Source organism: Panthera leo, chromosome A1, assembly GCF_018350215.1.
Source record: "Panthera leo isolate Ple1 chromosome A1, P.leo_Ple1_pat1.1, whole genome shotgun sequence".
Taxonomy (NCBI): domain Eukaryota; kingdom Metazoa; phylum Chordata; class Mammalia; order Carnivora; family Felidae; genus Panthera; species Panthera leo.
The window spans coordinates 157,536,116-157,561,010 of record NC_056679.1 but is presented as its reverse complement, the minus strand read 5'-3'; the positions used below and the strand labels follow the sequence as shown (position 1 = coordinate 157,561,010).

Genomic DNA, 24,895 nt, shown 5'->3' with positions numbered 1-24,895 from the left:
ATCTTTTAAAACAGAATTGAGGTCATGTTTGTGCAGTTAAACTTAGGCTAAAGAACACTTAGAAAAACTAACATGCATGAGACTTTTACTTATAATGGTATTGAATTTTAGAATTTATTCCTGGTAGCTATCCCATTAACACAAGTGGTCAGATGCATACATAATAAGTGGTATAAAGTTCTAACTATCTCCTCTTGTTGCATTTTCAAAGCATTCAAGAGCTAGTAACATCTGGTAACTTAGTAGCATCTTCTTGTCTAAAATCAGGATTAAAATCAATAATGCATTGGCCTTTCTTTTATGTATTTTTCTCCTCTGGGTTGTTGGATAATCTTAAATGAATTTTTCAGTAACAGTGACCTTAGTTTGTCCTGTTTGGGTAAGCACCCATAACTATCCCATAGATGAGGGTTTTATTACTTTTTAAATGAAAAATGATAACACATATTTATATATGTTCCTTTATTATACATGTTCCTTATGGCAAAAAAAATATTATTGGTTAGTTTTTATTCAGAAACTGAAGTTTGGGGGTGCCTGAGTGGCTCAGTCAGTTGAGCGTCCGACTTCGGCTCAGGTCATGATCTCGCAGTTTGTGAGTTCGAGCCCCATGGTTGGGCTCTGTGCTGACAGCTCAGAGCCTGTTTCGGATTCTGTGTCTCCCTCTCTCTCTGCCCCTCCCCCTGCTCATGCTCTGTCTCTCTCTCAAAAATAAATAAACATTAAAAAAAAAAAAAAAAACTGAAGTTTGGAAATTTTAATGATTTTATGAAATTCATTTTCCTTGGAAACAAAATGCCAGAACTGAATGAGCATTTAAGAATTTTTAGATGTTCGGCACTGGAAGGTAACCTGTTAACAGAGACAAGAGAAGGAAAGGAAAGTGTTCTGTATTTAGGATTCAGAGGACTGGCTTTGAAGTCCAGCTTTGCTAATCACTAGGTTGGTGTCCATGGGTAATGCCCTTTACCTGTTAGAGACTCATTTATCTCCCTCTGAAATGGGTAACAAAGATATTTTCTTACCACCCAGGGCTGATTTTAGGAGGCTCACTTGAGACAATGGTTATAAAAATTGCCCAACACATTACAAAACTAAACGAAAGTTATCATTTCTGTTGAGGAATCATACAATACAGATACAACTATAAGTATGTCAGGAGGTTAGGTTCTAAATTCAAGTCCTGAAACAAAAACTGGTTAAAGTCAAAATTACTCTTGAAAGTTCCCAAATGGATGTAAAGTGTGATTGTATTGTCTATATAATCATGAATAGTAACCTGTAAAATATATCTGTATAGTAGTATACTGCTATAAAGTAGTATAAAAGGAACATGGCCAAAATGATTTTACAATAGATTTTTTTTTTTTTTAGCTGAGCATAATGTAAATACATATAAGTTAAATATGTGTTAGACTCCTCTGTATCATAACAACCAGGAGTAAAGCAGCCTATGAAAATAATACACCCCCCAATGTTTTGGAACCCTACTAGGCACAGGCATCTGGAAAAACAACAGCTTATGAGAGTTAGCTCAAAGTGGGCATATTTCAGAGTTAGCAAAATGGTGGCATCAGTGTTTGGTTTGAATGGGAAAGGTTTAACATTTTAAAATTTGAATCCTTTCTGAGATGGGCATTTATTCTCCCGGTACTTGCCACTCCTTGTTGCATGACATTGTCTCTTCCACATTTATCTGCCTTGGGTCCTTAAATACATTTGAGTCTTTGATTCCTGATTTATCCAAAGGAAGGCCTAGCTGAAACTTGAATGTTAAATACGTTATTACTATGGATTGACAAAACAGTGTTTGGGAAGGCATGCCATCTGGAAGGAAAGGAAGGAGGTAATAGAGGGGAAGAGGTGCCTGGCTGGCGTGCCCAGTGGAGCATGTGACTCTTGCTCTCCTGGTTGTAAGTTTGAGCCCCATGTTGGGTGTAGAGATTACTTAAAAATAAAATCTTAGAAAAAGAAAGAGAAAAGTGGCTGAGGCACAGTTGAGAGGAAGTGGAAGATGAAACTGGTTGGTCCTGTAGATGGAAAGGCTGTTTTCCAAGTGGAGGAGTTTGCTTTGCTTTGATAGAGCCCACTGAGAAGGAACCCACTGCAGTCTGTGTGCTATGCTGAGATGGTATCCCAGAGAGCTTCTGCTAGTTCTTTGAATGATGGGCAGCATTTGGAAGGAATTGAAGGCCTTTATCTAGGTGTTCAGTGGTAGGGACCTGAAACAGTCCAGGGGTTTTCAAAGCAGAGACTAAGAGCCTAATATGAGGCAATTTGGGGCTGACTGGCCAGAGATGATTATTCAGAGCCCTGAAGCCACTTTTGCTTCATTTTCCTTTGGTGCCTGATATTCAAGCTTTCAGCACATTTTATCATTCTTCCTTGGGAAAGTCTGCTCATTCCACCATCTCGTTTGCTGTGGATGAAGTCATACTAATTTAGGCCTTTATCACCAGAGTATTTCTAAATAAAGCATCCCCTGGAACTGATGTCTAATCTTTTTCCCTAGCCTCAATCCATCTCTCTCCCTCTTTCTTACACATGACGGAAAGAGCTGCTTTCCCTGAAACACTTCTTTCAGCAACTCACTTTGTTATTCCAAAAATTAGAAGCCCCTCCAATTGTTTATCTTGTCAAAGGCAAGACTTAAAGACCATCCCTGAGGGAGTAATAGAGGAGATTAGGGCAGGGTTATTTCACAGGGTGATAAACCTTTTGAAATCCTGAGATCTGAAATTTAAATTACTGTCCTATTTATTCTGTAGTGTATAGAAGCTAAAACTGAAGACAAATTTTGAGGTCAAGGAAAGATTAGGCAGGTCCAATTCTCATCCTTTGTATTGTATTTCAAGTGTGAAAGAACTCTGTATACACACAGAGACCTGCCCTTTGCTCACACAATATCCATTCCTGTGTCCTTGCTTTTTTGTTGAGGACACTCCCTTTCCTTGAATTTGTTTTTTTCAAAATTGCTACTAAGATTCATCTTTTCCATAAGCTCTTTGTCTTTTCTAGTATTTCTTCTAACCCATATTCTTTTCTCCTTTTTTGAGAATTTTTAGTGGTACTTAACCTAGTATTTAATCATTCTCTCACATGTTCCCCAACTAAATTGTGAACTCTGGCATGAAGGAATGGGCCCTCATACTCTTGAATCTCCCATAGCAGATGTGTGTGGAGCACAAGGTAGTAGAAGAAAAAGAGCCTGGCAAAATAGGATTGAGTCCCGGGTTCTGGTGCCAATTTAGTTATTAATGAATGGGATGCAGGGCTGGTGGGGGATACGCCTTGACTGTATTATCTATGATTCAGAATTCTGTAATTCTAGCAGTGTATAGTGGCCTAATAGAATATGGGTGGGGTGAGGGAAAAGAGACTAGAAATTAAATTTAACGTTACGAACCCAGAGAACCAAAAAGATAGAAGTACCCTTGCCAGAAAAGTAGGAAACCGGTGCCATTTTGGTTGAGGGAGGGCTGGGGAAGGGAAGTTAGTTTGCCAGTGTTGCTGTTATTAAGAGTTTCTAATGCAAAATGTTCCTGGGCAGTGATAAGTACTAGGCTGTGGAGAGAAGAGAATTGAGGAATAGAGATTCAAAGTCATCGCCAAACAGGTGAGGTGAGCCTCCAGGAGGGAGAGTGGATCCAGAAAGCGGAAAGCAAAGAGTACTGCTTTTGAAATGAAAGACATGATAAAAGAACCAGGAGGACTGGTGTCTCTAAGTGTAAGGAAGTTGTGATCTCCAAAAGAGAAGTGAGCGATTTGAAAATTGAGAGAAGTTAGCATTTGTTTGACCAAGAAGAACTGATGACATTGATAGAGAATTTCAAATTCCAGTGGTGAGCTGAAGACAGCTTCTGGGTTGCAAAGAGTCAAGGAGGAAATTAAAACTAGCCTCACAGGAGTGCAGAAAAGCATTCCGGTAGAGAAACATACTGGTGACTTTGGATACAGGAAATCGTGCCTGAGACTACAGCAGATATTCACAATTACCGCATTTCTTCTAAATACACAACTCTATGATAAAATATTAAAGTTATGAGGAGGACAAAGCTCATAAAAAAAATTGTTCTAGAAATTATATTCTCCTGGTGAAAATCTTGTGAGAAAACTGGTCATCTGTTTGACCCTCAAGTAGAAACTAACCTCTGGTAAATTGTGAGAGCCTGGGAACCACAGTTCATTATCAAATACTTCAATTTTACATTTATAGCATCCTGTTAGAGTTTTATAAAGTTCTTCCAATTAGCTCTTCCCTCTCATTACCCCTTTTAAAAACATATTTAGAAACTAAGCAAGATATGTTTTTTTAATGTAACATTGAGTTAGTGTAGCCATCATTTTTTGCCAAATTGTGTCAGTCATTTAAAAAAACCTGACTACACTGCCAAAATATACCTGTGGTTGTGTGATTCAGAGAAATGTCAACAGTGTGTGTGGTATTGTTCATTAAGGCATTTTAATATGATGATATGTAAACTAAGTATATAATGAAAAGATACTTTCACAGACTATAGCACTGACCAGATACACAGATTTAAAGTTTAAACATTTAGTTCTGTGACACAATAACCAAGGTTGACCTGTTTTTTTCTTATGTTTCTTTTAATAGAATTTAATTCCTTTTCGACCTTCAATTCAGTTCCAAGGGCTCCAAGGGGTGAGTACTCTTACTGATGTAGCAAGAAAATCTAATCTTCTTCTCACATACTATTATATTGAAACTCTTAAAATTTGTTTTCATTTGTGCCTCTAAATATAAGATCACTCATATTTTGTGAACTTCATGACTAAATGTAAATTTCTGACACCTTTAATACACTTGAATTATCTTTTCTTGATTTATTTAAAAAATAATTCAGAGACTTATTGAGAGTAGTTTTTTCCCCCCTAAATCATGAATAATAGGATTTTTTTTTTTACCTTGTTTCAAAGTATAACACATGAGTCAGTATTATGAGAAACGTTTTGTTTGTTTGTTTGTTTGTTTGTTTGTTTGTTTCTTTTACCACAATTGACCGAACATAAGAGGAATTAATTTCAGGCAAGTTCTGATTACATGATTGCTATTATTAGTGAACTTTTGCTATCTGTAGACTTAATTTCTTGGATTATACATACTAAGAAACAAAATGTACAAAGAAATTTGAGTTTTTCCAGTACACAGAATAAGCAAAGTACTGTGTCTTTTTTTTTGTTGTTGCATTTAAAAGCATAATAAACTCCTAATAAAATATATCTATGAATTTTATGTTTATGTTGGATGATAAACTTTACAGGAGTGTTATCAGTATTATTTTAAAGTTATTACTATTAATGTTTAATAATAAAGACTCAATCATCCATTCCCTTAAATTAATATGTGTTTCTGAATTTGTGTCTATATATTGACTATAGTATGGAGATTTGGAATATCTGTAAATGGATTTTAGAGCTGTGGAAAAAAAGTGCAAGCTGAGGGAGAGAGATCGTATTCCTACATTTATAAATAGATTGTAGATCTACATTTGTGAATTTTTGTTTGTCACAAAATGCAAAAACTCAATGTAAATACAGTCTTTCTAAACTTTATAACTTGAAAACATTTCAAGAGTCAAGAGATTAATTATATCATTCAATACCAACTAAGAGTACTTCTAAGTAATGCTAACTTCAAGGAGGTGTTTGTGTGTGGACTTCAGAGCTTTGCTTCTACATGATAGCTTTACAATGAAGTCTTGTTTTTCTTTCTCTGCCTAGTAACTGAGTGTTCATGAATAGGATCCTAATTACTATCAGCATTCTTCTGAATTTTGTTTTATAGCTTCATAGGTGGTTTTTAGCACCTGCTGACTCTATTTTTGAGGTATTGGTTTTGGTTGTTTACTTAAGGCTTCTTAAGTTTTCTCACAAAATTTAATGGTATCACTAATATCTGAAAGGGTGTTCCAGAGGCAAGCCTCAGTCTGTGAGCCCTGGAGGGATCCAAGGATTTTCAGATAAAAGGTTATCTGAGATGAGAGGGCAAGACCTGGGAGAAGAGAGTAATGTTTGAGCTGCTTTTCCCTCACTAGCAGCTGTTACCTTGTTTGGGATCAGCCTCTTCCCTTAATTCCTTGTTTTCCCAATCAGAACATGAAGGCCAGGGAAGTGCAAGACAAGAACATTTTCTTAGAAGGGAGGCATCAAGTTAGACTGAATAATGAGGAACCAACATGTGCAGCCTTCCAAACTCTTGATTCAGGCACATGCAGCTTTTAGCAGTCTTCAAAAGAATTTTTTTTTTTTTTTTCTGGCATCCCAGTTGCCCCCAAAAAGGCCCCAGGCACCATTGCAAAAGTGGCTGTTTTTATTTGAGAACTTGGACATCCTTTTCTGAATTCTACCTGCCTCCCCCAAGCTTTCCTGTCTCATGTGTCCAGGCTTCCACAGTGTATCTTTGCTAGCTCCATTCTCTCTCCTTACTCCATTCCTTGCCTGGGTGTAGTTCACTGATAAAGATAACTTAGATGTAAATGACTGATAGGTTTAAATCTTAATGGTGTTTGAATTTTAACAAATAAGCTTTTTTAATCCAAATGAATGGCTTTTGGATTGGGTCGGGTGTTGGTGCAGGAGGGTGTAGACTGAGAGCAATGGAATACTTGGTCCTACCTTGCTTACTTTGCTTTCTGTCTCCTCTACCCCTCTACCTCCACCCATGGCCCCCTTTTTATTATTCTAACTGGGAACAAAATATATGGACTCAGCATTGTTTCTGAGCCTGCAGCTGCATTCCATCCACCCTTCCCCCCCTTCTCTTTGCAGAGCTCTCACCAGCCTTTTGGGACTTAGTAAAAACAAAGAGTCATTACAGGGGAGAGAGTGGGTTGGCACAGCCTACAGGGAGTACGCAGAGCCACAAATGTGAGGGTCTTATGTACAGTGCTCCTCTGTTATTCTCGAGAGCCATGATAATTTAACATTGCCTGTGCTGATTGCTTTAAAAGCTCTGAAGAAGTATGCTTACAGTTTTCCTATGTGGAAAATATTTAGAACTTTTAAGAAGGCTTTAAGAAGGTTTAAATTTAGATTTCCCACAAACGATAGTTTTTCGTAATGAGAAATTTTAGTTATATTTTAATACAGTGTTTCAGAAACTTTGAAAGTTTTCCTAGAAAGGATTTGGCGAATCTAAGAAATTTATAGTCTTTTTACATCATATGTGATTGGAAATAGACATGAACTATCATGGTAGTGTCATATGTATGCATATTTGAAACATATGAAGTACTGTTAAAACTGAAGTACTGTTAAAACATCATTTCAAAAGTGAACATTTAGTGTTAAGAGTAATTCGTTTCCCTGATGCTAAGCACGGCGTGGCTATTGCTGTTCCTAGTAACTAATTATAGGATTTTTCTTGCCTCGGTAATGTCTTTAGAAGGTCAGAATTTAGGTCTTGGCAGGTTAACTTTTAAGCATATTTATTTTTGTGCCTGAACATGTTCTCTAAGGTTGAATTTTCCTCTAAATAAATGTAGCCTGGAACATTAAACAAACTATAGCAGTATGCTGTTAAGGAGTGAAAATGCTGAGAACCATTGACTACCTAGATTTTTATCACCACAGTTGGCCTGCAGCTTTTATATCATAAAAAAATGTAAATTGTGTCCTTCACAATCCATCTCACCCCTTTCTCTTAGTGGAAGAGGGTGCTCAGTAAATTGAGTGGTCATTGAAGGCATTTTCTGGATTCAGAAAGATGAGGAAATATCTATGGGAGCAGTTGAGTATGATTTCTAAACTCATAAATATCAGGAGCTGAATAAATCAGCCAAAAATGCCTTGTGGATTCTGAAGGGTATGGATCAACCAATTATCCTCACAGTTCTGATGATACCTAGGAAACTCATAACTAAAGGTTTATTAGGATTATAAATTTCTACAGATTATTCTAATTGAACAGAAAAGGTAGCAGGAAAGATTCACATGGGCTATAGTAATAAGGTGTTTTAAGTTATAATGTTCAGAGAGTTGTGTTGGTGTAATGTACCTGGTTTCCAAAAGCCATCTCCTGATTGTCAGGTAAGCTTTAATACAAATCATTTGTATTTTTATAGAAATATAGAAATACAGTTATCTTGTATTTTAGCTGGATTCTGCAAATGTAGCAGGGGAAAAATTTCCAAAAGTGTTTGTTCCAGTGAAATTTTAAAAACTACACTCTGTATTTTTATGTTTGCTGAAAGTTTCTTGTCTAAAGACGCAACAGAGACAGAGCATAGTTACGGTGTATGTCTTGACACCATCAGGGGAAGTTCTCCCCAGTATACTGTACAGCTTTGAGAGGAAAGGCACTGGGAGCAACTGAACTCATGATTTTAAGTGATGGCAGTTGTCACTGATGCAGTTATGTGCTAACCTAATTTTAAACACATTTCTAATCAATGGTTGTGCTAAAAGGTTTGTTGTGCTATTTATTTCTTATTTACTGCACACTCTTTCAGTCCTTACTGGTGCCAAGTACTTTGCTAAGTGCTTAGTGTGCAAAGATACAAGGATGTGTAAGACATGGGTTCTGCCCTCAGGGAACTCAGAGTCTGACAAACACATATACACTAATACTCAGGAAAGAATTAATAATGTAGGACTTATCCAGAACCTTCCATTCAGAACTTCTATATAAATGGTACTGTCGGAAATAAGGCTTATGTGTATATTTCTGATTGGTATGAATCAGCATTTTAAACAAAGATTTCATTAAATGCAAAATATCACATCCTGGTGATAGGTATGTAAAATTCCTGAGGGCCTACTAAAATCTATGTACATATACATAAAAAGGTAAATCTGTGGTATCATTCAGATAAAAAGTGAAATGGCAAGGTTTTCAATGGCAAATAATGACCACATCCCATGGGCCTTTGGTGGCCTTGCAGAATGCACTTGGCTGCAGCCTCAGGGACTCATGTCCAGGGAATGACTACCCCAGGGCAGTAAGAAATAATGTTAACTTTGTCACAGTAAATAGGATTCCAGACTTCAGTATTTGTTGTGAGAATGTTCCAAAATTTTCTAATAAAATTGGTTACTTCAGAATCAGCAGTCCCAGAGGCTTTAGAAAATAGAAGCTAGTTTAGCATACATAATTTAGAAATTATGTTTTTTTAATGTTTTTATTTATTTTTGAGACAGAGAGAGACAGAGCATGAGCACGGGAGGGGCAGATTGAGAGGGAGACACAGAATCCAAAGCAGGCTCCAGGCTTTGAGCTGTCACAGAGCTTGATGCGAGTCTCGAACTCATGGACTGTGAGATCATGACCTTAGCTGAAGTTGGACGCTTAACTGACTGAGCCACCCAGGCGCCCCTAGAAATTATTTTTAAGAGGAGACCTGAAAATAGAAAATATTTTCTGTAAGTACCATGTAGTGTCTCCTGTAAAATAGTGAGTCACACATGCGTTTCCAGGAATGAACAAGGAATAGCCAGCCAAACAAGTTTTAAATGTATGTCTTCCAAAAGGCACTGTGACCTTCTGAAGATTAAATCAGCATTTAACTGCTAACTTTAAAGGCTTGAATAATGCTATAAAACTCTTGCAGTAGAGTCATTAACCCTAAAGAACAGAGGGTTGCATTTTTCTTGTAAGCATTCAGAAATACTTTGTCAATTGCTTATTTTTCTTTGCGGGGCTGGGGAGATCAGGTCTGAAAAACTAAATTATACAGTATTTGAAATTAGTAGGCAATTTCAACCCACCTACAAATGCTTTCTGCAAACTACCCTTCTCTAACGTACTTGCTACCTGGGAAGCAGAGATAACTATCCGTTTGAAACAGCAGCAGAGATAAAAATAAATCCCCAACACTGCCATTCCTTCTTAGATGATACGCCTGTACTCTGACTGCTTTCCCCTGCTGTTTTTGGTTTGGCTAGCCCACTGATTTGGCCAATGGTTGTGTTTAGTCAGTCTGCTCAAAGGTTGCTGACTAACAACTACCTTTATACACTCAGCTCTGAGTGTAATTAATACTAGAAGGATGTTAAAATTATATCTTTTTGTAATGGCAGTTGTGCTTTAATCTTTTTAATGTTACAGTGGTTGACATGAATAGATAGCATTTTAATGTTTGATTGAATTATAACTCTTCAACCATGTGTTAATTTACTAAGACATTAATACAATAATTTAATTTGAAAGAAATATTTAACTTCCATATATAAGATTATATTATATATAACATATTATAATTTTGCATATCATATAATATATGACATAAAACATATACCTATATAAAATCTCATTTCACCAGGAATATGGGCTGACATTGTAGAAACTTATTTTATTTCACGCAATAATTGAATCAGACACAGTTTGAAGCTATTGTAAATTGACCAATTTGTATATTTTATGCTGCCACACCTCTGCCCTCCTTTTCTTCTAGATAAGAACTAGCTTCAGGGTTTCTAAAGAAGGAGAGCAGTGAGCTAAATTCACCATCCATGCCTCACATGATGGCTGGCTAACACTACAGGCACCAGGCACCAGGCCCATCCCCTGCTCTGGAAGAGTGCAAGATGGCAGAGGGTGGGAAGATGACTTTGACTTTGTTTGTGGTACGTGCAGAAACTATCTCGAAGTGCTTGCTTACCACACCCTCACACAGACTCAAATGTAGGCTACAGCAGGACAAGCCTCCCGAAATATGATGACAAACAGGAATGCAGGCATTCTGCTGTGTCCTTCACCAAACTGCAGTTACTTTGGAAAGCAGCAATTGGAACTATGATTGAAATCTGAAGCAGCCACAAATACCATAAATTGCATTCTTAGCAGTGAGTTAAGCTTACTGTCTGCATTCAATAAGTATTTATGAATACTCACTGTGTACCAGGCACCACAGTAGATACTGTGTAGACAAAGGTAAATAGGACTTTGAAATGCCAGCTCTTGTTCCTAACTGACATCATCTGGCTGTCAATAAAATCTGCCACTGATGGCTTTGCCTTTTTGTTTCCCACCAAAAACTGAAACTTGTGAAGTTGAGTCACCTATGTTACAGAAATTGTCACTTTAATAGCACTCACTTGGGGCGCCTGAGTGGTTTAGCATCAGGCTTCAGCTCAGGCCATGATCTCACAGTTTGTGGGTTCAAGCCCTGAGTCGGGCTCTGAGCTGAGAGCCCAGGGACTGGAACCTGCTTCAGATTCTGTGTTTCCCTCTCTCTCTCTGCCCCTCCCCCACTTATGTTCTGCCTCTCAATGAATAAACGTTAATTTTTTTTTTTTTTAAATAGCACTCATTTAAGCCTGGAAAATAATATTTTGCCATTCTATAACACCTTGTGGTTCTTACAGCCAAACCACCCCTAAATTTGGATCATGAGCATTACTTAAATATCTTTTGACCTCTTACTATGTTCAAGACACTATTCTAGGCATACAAGATGAGCTTATAAGAGCTTTATTTAAAAGTCGAAATTTAAATAAGCAAGAAAAACAATTTAGTAGAATATGTCCAAGCCCTAGATCTTATTTCAAACAGTGTTTTGAGATTTTCTTTAACATTTAATGTCTTTGGAATTGGAATGCATCTCATTGGCATCTTAGTATTGTGTCAGAGTTTGTCAGCATTTTATATTATGTGGTAGCACATAAAATCATAAATCGTCTTACAATTGCTGGCATTGTAGACTCAGTGAATTACAGCAGAGCAGTGGAAGTATTTAGTGTCTGTGTGTTGTGTGATAAGATTTTATCTAAATAAAATCTTTTCAAAAGTTTTCTCTTCTGACCCCACCCTTGACTAGCTTCCATGGTTAGCTCCCTGTGTTAGATAATCTGGAGAATTTACAGGGAAGAGTATATTTTTACAACCATTCTTGAATTGTGATTTAAACTGGAACGGGGGCACTTGGGTGGCTGAGTCTGTCAGGTGTCTGATTCTTGATTCTGGCTCAGGTCTTGATCTCATGGTTCTTGAGATCGAACCCTACATATTTTTTCTCTTTTTCTTTCTCTTTCTCTCTCTCTCTCTCTCTCTCTCTTTCTCTTTCTCTCTGCCCTTCCCCCACTTGTGCATGCACTCACTCTCTCTGCCTCTCTCAAAATAAATAAACTTAAAAAAAAATTAAACTGGAAGGAACAAAAATTTGAAGCTAAAATCTCAAATTTGTTTTTAAGCTAAAAGTCTTTATAAAAGTAATTTGTTTTGAAAACAAATTTATATTTGAATTATTTTTCAATAATTACAATTAAAATTAATATTTATTACAATAAATATTTAGTGCTAAGTACTCTATACTAAGCACTTTACATATATTACTCTAGTTTAATCCTCACAGGAATGCTGTGAAGCAGATACTTTCATTTTCCTGGTGTGTATACATATCAGGGCTCTGAAGTTAGTTTTTGAAGTTCACACAAATTAGTGAATAAAGGAGCCTACAGTCCACTCTAGCATCTGATTCCAGAGCCTGTTCTCATCACTACAGTGATCCTCACCTGCTTATAATAAATGTTTACCAAGCATTTTATTCATTCTCTCATTCATGTAAACATTTGTTGAGCATCTCCCCAACCAGCAAGAGGAAGAGCAAAAGTCAGGAAGGTCTCAGAGAAGAAATAATGTTTGAATTGGGCTTTGAAGGATTACCAGGAATTGGCTGATCAGAGGAGGAAGAAAATGCCATTCAGTCCAATAGTTCAGCATGAGCAAAGTGGTAAACAGGTTTATCAAATGTTCCCACCTTCTTAAAGAATTTTAATTTTACCTTGGAGATCAATGCTTCTTATTTATAAAATTTCCTGAGTCTGTGATGAGGTCTGGAAATCATGACTTTAAAATTTTTTTTCCCTAGGCTTTCTTATGATAGCTACGTTCACTATAATGAAGAATGTGATAAAAATATGTGTATGTAAAGGTGTGTATGTACATTCAGTTCTCAGGAGAAGGTTCACAGTTTTCATTATTTTCTGGGTGGAACCTATTGCAGTCACTGCTTTCAAACATATTTAGAAACAATTCATGGTAAGAAAAAACATTTCACATTATGAACCTTTACACTATAGGTGTACTCATTGACCTAACTTGAAACAGAAGTTTCACAGCACAATATTTATTATCTGTGTAGTTTGATATATTCTATTCTATTTCATTTTAAAAGAATCATAATCACAATCCACTAAATTAATGTCATGACCCGCCAGTGAGTCACAGTCTATGGTTTAAAAAAGCACTGCAGGAGATTATCCTCTTTTTTAAAAATTTTAGCCAGGGAACCATGTAGTCAGACTTACATCGTAACATGCATATTCAGTACCTCCCTGGCTTACTCTTTTTATTTGGGAAGGAAGTAAAGCAGGAGTCAAGACTCCATATTTATGGTGAATATTTGGTTGGATGATGGGACTATTCTACAAACCCAAAATAGATTAAAAAACCAGATTGAGACAGGAGGCACAGGGGGTATGTTTCGTTTGGGACATGTTATACGTGAGATGTTTAGGTAATAATCCATACCTCATTCTGTCAGGATGGAGCTTTCCAAGAATCAGTGGCATCTGAGAATTTGGAACAAAAGGATTTTCAAGAAACAACTCCAAAGGACATTTTATAGGATTTAATTATACTTGGAAACTCAGTAGTAAGAAGGAAGAAAGGTGTATTTACAGATGGAATTCTGGTACAAAGCTATATTTAAAGAGTTATTTTTTTTTAACTGTTAAAAATACTGGTTAACTTACGAATACTTATGTGTGTTGGTACTTTTAATTATTAACATTTAGGGAATTTGAAGCTCCTTTTGCCAAATTTTGTTCACACTAATTAAGAATAATGGCAAACTAATAGAGATAAACTGCATATTGATTCAGTGGAAGAGTATACAACAGAAAAAACTCATGTGGGCAGAAGACTGCAGATGGCATCACAGCATGTTTATAAAGCTTAGTAACAAGCAAAATTAATATGTTGTATAAGTATACACACATGTGATAAAATTATTGAAAGCAAAAAAAGGAATGATCATCATAAAAGTTAGAGTAGTTGTTACCTTTGATAGAGAAAGGCAGGCATAAGTGTGGAGCACATGGTTAGATAGATCATTGCTAATGTATTTAAGTTGGGCAGTGACTTCATAGGTATTCATTTTATCATCAAACTTCATGACTCTCAAGCTATATTTATTTTGGAGAAACAAATAATACATAGTTTGTTCTCATTATCCTTAACCTTAAATGTGATTTGTCATCTTTATAGGTTAAATGAGAAAATCCAGAACTATTTCAACAGATACTAAAAGGCATTTGATAAAAATTCAGTATTAAATCTGAATTAAAATTTAAGGCAATAAGTAGAGAATAGAATGAATTCTTCCTTAACACTATTAAAAATATCTTTATCAAACTAATAGCCAATTACCACACTTAGTCATAAGACAATAGAAATATCCTTATTAGTGTTAGCAATAAAGTACACATGCCCACTACTCTCTCTGTAATATAACATTATTCTGAGAATGCTCAGTAATGGAAAAGAAAATGAAATAAAAGCCATGGATAATCGATAAGTTTGCCAGTAACTGCAGGTAATCCAAGTACACCAAGTAAAAAACTTTAAAAACTTAAGGATTTCTTCCAGTAAAGTAGTCACTTGAGAAATAACTTTTAAAACCATTGGGTGGCTCAAGCGAAGAGACATTTCTTTCAAAATGGAAGAAAGAACAGGACATTTGTAAATGGATGGGAATGATCTAGTAGAAAGCAAAAGTTGATAATGTAAGAAAGACTTGCTAGAGCAGTGCCCCTTTGTAGGTTGGAGAGATAGTAGCTCAGAGAAGAGATTGGCATTAGATAGGAGCAAAGAAGGTTTGTGTATGGAGGCTAGTAGGAAGGCATGTAATTGAGTGCAGATTTTGAAATTCCTGTTATTTGTTGGATCATTTCTTTGGCCTTATCTCCCATCTAAAGATAAATTACATAGGCCACTGTCCAGTAATGTTAGAGCTTAGCAATGTGTTGGCACATGAAACATGCCCAATAAATGATAAATACAATTTTAAAAAAAATCACTGGCCTCTCTAAGTGCTAGCCATTAGAATTTCAACATAAAAATGATCTCATTTATGGTAGCAACAAAAAAATTACCAAAATGAAATACCAAAAATTAAGTATAGGCCATATTATTCTAGACCCTTCTAAAGGGCTATATGACTTTCCTAGTGGGTATAAAAGAACATGTAAGTGGTAAATGGCAAGACTGTCCATGTATGTAGGTAAGAAATTTTTTAAGTTGTCATTTCATCTTCCTAGTTAATCAGTAGGTAATAACATATCCTATATATACTATTTTTTTAAATACATAAACACAAATGTAAACCTACAAAGTAAATATGAAATGCTCTACACCAAAATGTCATTGCTAATAATTTACATGAGATATATATATATAGATATATATATATATATATGTTTGTATTTCCTAATCACTCTATAAACATAAATGTTTTGAGATGCCAAGTTTAAATATGTCAAGAATCTAGGAGAAAGGCTGAATATTAAAGGTTTAAAAAACATGTTGACAATGAAAATAAAGAAGGCAGGTCTTGAAAAGTTATCTATAGCTGGACACCAGCTAAATATCTTGCTTGTCAACTACTTGATAGAGTTGCTTTGTCATCTATCAATAGAGAAAGAAAGTTTTCTCTCCATCTGTGATCTTTCTCCCCATTGGAAAGAAAGTACAAGCTGACTTATTGGTGTTAACAAGGGTATGGGAGGAAAGGCCACTTTTCTTTTGGCGTTAACAGTTGACATTTTGGAGCAGTAGTATTGTGACATGCCCTAGGAATAGGTTTTGTCTAGAAAGGACAAATTATGGGAATGAAAAGTAGCAGTCAGCTGAATTTAAAAAGATAAAATCCTTAGGGATTTTTAGGTAATAAACTCAGAATGCAGTAGAAACCTGCAGTAGGATAACTAAATTGGGCCCGTAGTATTATTAGAGGGTTGGTACTTATAGTAGCCATAGAGGAAAGGGGCAATCTTTTATAATATTTACACAGCTTAGTGTTTAATCATTCAATAAATTAATATTGGGGATATATTATTTTGGACTGAGAATATAAGGCATAGCCATATTCATAAATATGGTAATACTCTACTAATTAATACTAAGAAATTCTTTGAATGCTTGTTAATTTTCTCTTGTGTTGGTAATTCATTCAAGTCAGTTTTCACAGGTTAGGAATGAGGGATGGTACTTAACAATGTTCCGTTTTTCACATTTCCACAGTTATTCATAAGTTTGTTCTAGGGAGGCTTGGTATTTTGTTTTATCTTTTTTTTTAAGGAAGGTAGTGTTTTGTTCCTTCATAGAGAACTTGAAGCATAAGATAATCATGTATTCAGGATTAATTTTGGATAGTCTTACATTTCACAATTTCTAATTCTATAAAAAAAAAATCTCTAATTAAAAAAAATATATTTAAAGTGATAGTGTCATGAAGGGCAAATGTCATTGTGATAACTTAAAATCTAATTATTTTTAAAGCAGTCTTTATTGTTTTTTGATTGAAAAACAAATGAATGCACATTTTAGGATTGTATGTAAAGTACATACAAGGACAAAGATGAGTAAATGTCCTAACAATGAAAAACAGAGCTGGTGTTGCTGGATTTCTTCTAGTCTTTTTTTTTTTATATTTACACCTAAGTTTTAAAAAACTGTAGTCACGGTGTATTTGCTGCTTTTTTATATCCTACTTTTTCTTTTTAACATAGGAGCATTTTCCTATGTCACGAAATAGGAAAAGTTACTTCTAAATAGTTACCTAGAGGCACCTGGGTGGCTCAGTCGGTTAAGCATCTGACTTCAGCTCAGGTCCTGATCTCACAGTTCCTGAGTTCAAGCCCTGCATCGCACTCTGTGCTGACACCTCAGAGCCTGGAGCCTACTTTGGATTCTGCGTCTTCCTGTCTCTCTGCCCCTACTCCTCTCACACTCTGTCTCTCTCAAAAATAAAAATAATAAAAACACTGAAAATTAAAAAAAAAAATAGCTACCTAACGTTTCATTTTATAGATAAACTAACATTTCTTTAGCTATTCTCCCATTACTTATATAGTTTCTATACAACCGTAATGGTTTGATAACCAATTTGTGTAAATCTTTATTTTCATTTCTAATGATTTCTTCAGGTTAGATCCCTAGTTGCGGAATTACTGGGTCGGAACGTATGAATGTTTTTAAAATTTTTGATAACTGTTGCTAAATTGCTACCACATGTTCCCCTCTCTCCCCCAAAAGCTGCTGCTGTTTATTTCCAGAGCTGTTTGAAAATACCTGTCACAAGGTGTTTTCCCTTACCAATACTGAATACATGTTCTTAATTTCAAAAATAATCATTTGGTAATGTTTAAAAAGTGTTTGACATTGTGATTTGCTTGATAATATCTGGCACAGGTAAAATGCAATATTTTAAGAAATAGTTGAAATACTGTCATATGTTTTACTGTCTCCACTGATATTGCTAGGAGTGGTTTTGAGTACTCATTATATTATTTATCTTTCCCAATATAGTGGGGAAAATTTTTTATTTTGGTAATTTTATTTTGGTAATTCAAGGACTTTCTTTGAAATATAAATACTCTATTTCTCTAACTTTTAAAAATAATTACTCAATTCTCTAACTTTGTATATATTTTGCTATTTTACTGTTTCTCTTTCCCACTGTTGATAGTCCTCATAATTTAGTGCTTTTGAGTTTTCATCCTCATCATTAGATGCCTATCTTCCTGAAAAGAACATTACAGACTTCTCAAGAAACCTACTTTTTTCATGAAACCCATGCTTTTCTTTTTTGTTTGTTTTAATGGGTCAGTGCAGTGAATTATTAGCAAGGGGATAAAATATTTTGCTACTTGATAACAGTTTCAGTGTTCTAGAGGAGCCTGTGTTGTGTCATTCTGCCTCTTAACAAAATCACATAACCATCTAGAAGATAATTAAACACATTTGTGCTACGAATTATCTAAGTACAGTAATTAGCTGTCTATATGTAAATCTTTGCCCTTTCTTTGACAACATATATTCCTTTATTTGAAGGCAAAGATTTGAGGGCTTTGCCAGTAGCTCAAGCACACCATCCTTAAAAATGAATCTTTTTAGTCATGCATTTCTTACAACCACACTAGAGTTGATCTAAGAGATTTGAAATGTTCTCTTATTTACATCAGACCTGCTAAGTGTCATAGAGATTAGAACTGCAGTTTCTAATTCAGCTTAGCTCTTGATGCACTGTATATATCAATAGCTTTATACCCATTAAACCAAATCATTTTATTTCCTTTATAGTCCTGAAGAAAATTAGCATGTGAAATTGACATATGAAAACTGAACAGAAATAAATTTTATGAAATAGACCCTATCTCAGCAATGTATTTTCAGGGTACTTGTTTGAAAAGACATCCATAAAAATTAAAATACTATATAGGCTTTATTCATCTTTAGGACTACCAGTAGCTTTGACACTAAAAATCCCTACAAACTTTAAAATATTGTTTGCATTTATGAAGATTGAATGCTTTAAAGTCACAAAGTTTTGGTCCTCATGAGAACTCTTAATTCTGTTTTCTTTGTTTCTTTGTTGTGCTGTAGCTGCTATCTAGGGCTCTGAAGGCAGCATATTTTTTTATAGGTAGGGCACTTGGGAAAAGTGTTTGCTCCCCTTCTAGATTAGCACCAGGTATCTGTAATTTTTCAGCCTTTCATGGACACCTTTTTGTGGCCTATTCATTCTTGTACCTAATATCTCTGTACTTTGAGTTTGAAATATTTAGAAATTTTGCTAGTCTTTTTGTTGTTTTCCCAGATAGTTTCCTTGACTTCTATTTAAGCTAACACTAAAGTTTGACCTTGAAGGTTTCTAATCCCTTACTTTTGTAAATACTGAGGATTCAGAATATTTGATTATCCATAGGACACTTATCATTGGTCCTTTGCCATTTGAACATTACTTTAAAAATCAAACACATCATTACATATGTGTTTGAATCAAACAAGCGAAAATCAGAGCGGGAGCTCCCCAATAGTGTCTTTATATCACCAGAGCAAACATTTTGAGGCACATACTGGACATTGTGCCAAGCACCTTGAGGAGGGCTATTTCTTTAGATTTCACGACAGTCCTATTAGGTGAATAATATCATTATCCACATTTTACTGATGAGGAAACAAGGGATGAATAAGGCTATTTACTCAAAGTAACACAGATGGTAGAATCTGGGCCCACGTTGGAAACTGAGCAGTCTGCTCCAGAATATATCGCATGCTAGATATGGCCAGTTTGCACTGCTCTCTTTTCTTTTATTCTGTATGTAAAAGATACATACATACAGAGGAAAAGAGAGCAGTGCAAACTCATTCTTCTCTTCTTAAGCCATTGAGGAAGACCCAGCTTAGAACTGGAAATACAAAGGGATCCAATAATAAAGAAAGCATTTTATTTTAGTTTAGTTTAGTTTATTTGAGAGAGAGAGAAGAGAGCAGGACAGGGGCAGAGAGAGAGGGAGAGAGAAAAATCCCAAGCAGGCTCTGCACTGCCAGTGCAGAGCCCAGCGTGGGGCTTGAACTCATGAACTGGGAGATCATGACCTGAGCTGAAGTCAGATGCTTAACCAGCTGAGCCACCCAGGCCCCAAAGAAAGCATTTTAAAAAGGAAAAAAGAGAACAAGGCAGCAGAACACTAATTTTTATCTTTGGTATCCTTCAAATATTTGGCACTAATTCTCATCAAAATATGGCACATAAAAGTTCATATTTTGTGTATACTCTTTTCTAAGTGTCATTTAAGATGTGACTAAAATGTAATTAATAAAATTATAGCCCCCAACTATTGTGCATCTTTTTTGCTGTTTCTTTTTCCTTAGCTTAGAGCCTTGATGTTGTGTCTTCGGTCCCCCAGAGCCTGGGGGTTCTGTGATGTCACCACAGTGGCTGCCTCAGCAGTCCCAGTCCCTTGTCATCCCTTTCCTCTACCAGAGCAGTGCTGACTCTCTTTGTAATACATGGTAGATTTCTCTGTAAGATTTATTTTGAAAAAGCATTTGGTAGCTTTAAAAAAAAAAAAAAAGTGTGATTACTGTTGGTGTTGAAAAACAGATTTAAGAATTGAATATACTTCCAAATCTATATGAAAATATTCCTCAGAATTTGATACTGTTTATGTTATTGAATTTAATGAGTTTTCATTGTAACTTTGACTGGTTTGGGATAATACCATGTGTTTTGCAAAATCTAGGGCCTAGGCCACTTTTAGCAATTTATGTTAATCTTGAGGATTCACATCTGTCAGGTACCAGTCTCTCCCCCAAATTTACACAACTGTTGCTGATGGCCATGCATGAATTCTATTCTTAACTTCCACTCAGCAGCAGTTCCTCCTGGCATATGCAAAGAGTGCTTTCCTCAAGACTCCAGGAGAGCAAGAAGGAGAGAAGATTGGCAGTGAATTTGGAAACTGACATTTTTATTTAGGATTTTTTTTTTTTTTCCCTGTAGAATTCAAGTTTGGGCTTTGTTTCCAAGAAACAAATCATTTTTTTAATTAAAATTCTGCTTTCTACTTGACCAAGAGAATTACTAAACTTAGAATTATTTAGTGTAGTCTCCCTAAGTCCTTTGAAATGCAAAATGGTCTTAAAAACACTCATATTTTCAAATGGAATTCAGTGAGGGCAGAGTATTCTGTGAGTATTTTAATAAAGATGAAAATACTTTTAAAAAAGAAATGTATATTGTAAATTTAAGTTCCACAAACCCAGGCAACCACTTGGTCTGGGTTTCAGGGCTAAACATAGACCAAGACAGGTCAGAAATTTTCTCATCCTGACGTTTGTACCACACAGCACACAGCTGTGTGGGACTTTTTTTTTTTTTTTTTTTTTTTCCTCCGCCTTTCATTTTGTTATTTGTTTTTGCCTGCTCTGGGGACCTCTGGTTTTCCACAGACTCTTAAGTGATCTATTTCAGATACGTCTCTAGTTTTTTAGTATCCCTGGCATAAGGCTTCATCTGAATGAATGTAATCTACTCCCAAGTTTCTTAAAAAAAAAAAAAAAAATCCAAAAATATTTATTAGGTATCTGTTGTGTTCCAGATACATATGAAAGTAAGACCATGGTCTTTGCCCCCAACTAACTGGTGGGGAAGAAGACATATAAACAAATACTTATGCATGCAGTGTAGTAAAGGCAGCACTAAAGGTGCACCCAAGGGGTTATGGGGACCCAGAAAAAGAGTTTTAAACTAACCTCACTGGGAAAGGAAAGGTTCCCTGAGAGAAGAGCTCCTGAGCTGAATCTTAGCACAAGCCTAGGCAAGAAGTGGGTATATCATACACAAGTGGAGAGTGAGGGCTAGGTCTATTGGGAGGAACCTCATATATCCTATTAAGGAGCTCAGACTGGGTGGTAGATAAATAGTAACAGAGACTCATGAAGAAATAAATGTTTGGAAATGACATGGTCAGATTGGCATTTTATGAAGGTAGTTTTGGCAGCCAAATGGTTAAAGACAAGACAAAAACAGACAAAAATAGATGCTGAAAGACAAGGTCAAGTAAAAGGTGATATTGAGCCAAAGCAGAGGAAGGAGATGAGGACATATATTTGAGAGATCATTTAGGAAGTGAAAGCAGTATGATGTGTGATTATCTGGATATTGAGGGGTGTGGGGTGGTGTGACAGAAGAGTCAGTTGACTCCCTAGGATGCCAATAACCTCAGTAACTATATAAATGGTGGTTTTTTAACTGGGAGATAAACAGCATGGGAGAGTGGACAGATTTAGGGATAGAGTGAGAATTCTATATACACTTTGATTCTGTAGAATATAAATTTTAGAAAGGAAATAAAGTGAACAACAGTTTCATGATAAGAGTTATGGAACTCAGTGGGACATTTTAATTTTTGTTGCTAAAGACAGACTTGTGGATTAGCCCAGCCATGAAGTTTGAAAAAACTTCTCAGATTCTCCCAGTGGTTCTCTCACTTTCCTTCTAAAAGCTTTGGCATTTGCTCAATTTTGTAGTCATTTTTTTAATCCAAATTTCTATTCTGTTATGCTCCATAGTCTGTATACCTTTTCTTTGATACAGTAACTCTAGTACCTGCTGTTTGTGTCTTTCCCCTGCCAATAACTGTCATCCCCCCCCCCCTTTTTTTCCTGGAAATAACCAGGTACCAGTCTACTATACCCAGCCACCTGGTCTCTTCTAACCATGAAGCTACAAAATGAGTCATAGCAAAACTCACTTTGAAGCCTCTTTTTACTGGTGGTTAATTGTATTTTAGTGTACTTAACTAGTATGAATTCAGTTATATTAAGGGTACTCATCATCATATCCAAGATACTGTATGTATGTGTGTGTGTGTGTGTGTGTGTGTGTGTGTGTGTGTGTGTGTGTACATTTATATATACATATACACACATACACAGACAACATGCACACTCATAATCAACGCTATTCTTCCAGGGGAAAACACCTTGGTGTCATCCTTGATTTCTCTCTTGTTTTCATTCCTCGCACTCAATAGCTGTAGGAATCCTGTTTCACCTACCTGCAAAACGTATCCTGAATACCTCCACGCCTCCCCATCTCCTGATCCAAACCACCATCATCCTGTAACCAGTTAAAATTAGTTTTGAAATGTTGCTATCAGTGATGTTTTCCCATGATGGCTATAAATTTAAAAGAATACATTAGAGATGAGAATGCAATTCTCAGAAACGATTTTTCTAATAAGACTATATCCCACAGAAGTAACAGAAACAAAGAAGTTCAGTATTGGCCTACTCTACCCTTTCATTGAGAACTTTATAAGAAATTCTAATACTGGATCTAAAGGAGCTATATGAAGAATAATAGGGAAAACTATTCCACTTTACTTTTTTCCATAATAACTTCTTGATAAAGAGGAAGAATGCAGGAAATAAATGGATTTATTTTGTCCTAAATTATTCATATTAATTGCTACCTGGTGTAAATTTTTTTGGATAACTACCAATATTTCTCTTTGTGCTAAAGTTAGCATATTTCACTACTATCCTGAGTACAGTATCTATCATGTGGAAATTTCAGATGTATCTAGTACGTGTGGGATCCTCTTCAACTCCTGCTCTTCCGTGTCAGTAGGAATATTTAGTTCTTACTGATTTCCCTAATACTTAACTTTTTCAATTGATGGTGAAAGATACCCTTCCATCTCTGCTCCCCCACATCCACCCCTGCATTGGTTTGCACATCTGGGCTGATCTGACAGGCTTTTTTTCCTTCCCTAAACCCATAATGTTAGGCCTCAAGTCATAACTGCTGCTCTAGCTTGAAAAATAAGACTTGTGGCTTTCAGGTTGAGGTTTCTATTTTCTGTTCTGATTCTAGATTATTCATTCTGCCCCCAAACTCTGGAACAGTACATGCAAATACATTTCTCTAACTAAACTGAATTTTCTAGATTTTTAGGAAATCACAGAATCGTTAAGAGGGTTTGAGAATAGAGAATTCTAATGTTTAAATATTTGTAGCATTTTTTTAATCCAAGCTAAAACATATTAGTTTATATATAGTAAAGTAATAGATGTACTAGTAATGTAACAGTAATATAAGCTATTCATTCCCCTGAGATACTATAGAAATGGAGGAGGTTGATTCTACAAATGGAAAAGTATTATTCAGTGTGAAAGGACCTACAACAAAGAAAGTCATTTTATTTAACCTGGCATTTCCCAAATTTATTTCAGGATATAACTCCTTTTTCTTGTAAGGAAATTTTTCAGCCTACTTTGGAAATATTGGTGAAAAGAAAGCAGATACTTCAGTTCTAGTCCTGGCTCACACATTAATCAGCATTTTCATTCATTCAACAAACATGTATGGAGCGACTACTTTGTAGTAGTCACTGTTTGAGATGTTGGTGATATATTCAGGGAAAAAAACCAGAAGGCTCTGTCCTTCCAAGGATTATTTTCTGGTCGGGGAGAAAGACAAACATAATCTGTAAGTAGTACAGTCACCAAGTGTTTTAGGCAAACATGGAGCAGGATCAGGGGGTCAGGAGTACAAGGGTTACAATTTTAAATAGTCATAATCTTGAGTAATCACTGAGCGTCTCTGTTTTCCTAATCTCTAAAATGAAGAAATTCAACTAACTTATTTCAAAGCCCTGCCAGAACTATAGGTTTCCTTTAAGGACCAAGAGCTGTCAAATCCAAGTGTGTTACTGCTGGCTCATGAGCATCTTACCGAGCTTTTCTGATCACTTTAGCAGAAAAGGTTGGATATGAAAATTCAGAAAGTCTGTAAGTTTAATCATTTTTTAATACCCACAAAAGAACAAAGCATTCATTTTAAATGAATACCAAAAAAAACCCAAACAAACAAACAACAACAACAACAACAACAAAAACCCTTGATGGTCCCATTTTTAATCTGGCATGTACCTCAGTCCAGTATCAAGTAGATAGTGTTTGATTTAAGGGTAAGAAACCTCTGCAGTAAAGGTATCAATGGCTTTTAAGCAGATGTTAGCATGTCTGTATGAGTAATTTGCAGCAGTGTGCAGATTGTGCTACTGTTGTTATAGTCTTTATGTAAATAGGAGGTCTGTGACTTGATGTTGAAATGACCTTCTAGACAGTATTCCATTGCTATATGCCTGAGCTTGTATCTCAGAATAATTAGAAGTTTTGACTTATACATCTTGGTATACAGTGTTTAGGTAAATTATAAATGTCTGAAAGTTTCCTGAAACTTTCTGTGTAGCTTTTTATCAGAGACAGACTGGAGTTTGGAAGGAGGGCTGTGGACTGTGGTCCCAAGCCTTTGATTTTCAGCCCCTCATTTTTGGAATGAAAATTAGAATCTACTTT

The 24,895-nt window shown here is 35.8% G+C and overlaps 1 protein-coding gene across 1 annotated transcript in view; it reads left to right on the top strand.

Annotated features, from left to right (window-relative positions):
- The window catches only part of ELL2 (elongation factor for RNA polymerase II 2), a 71,418-nt gene that overhangs the window by 12,863 nt on the left and 33,660 nt on the right, over positions 1–24,895 (top strand). Inside the window, exon 2 of the mRNA XM_042944046.1 lies at positions 4,616–4,663. Within this exon, the coding sequence (XP_042799980.1) occupies positions 4,616–4,663 (48 nt within the window). The remainder of the gene's footprint in view (positions 1–4,615; positions 4,664–24,895) is intronic.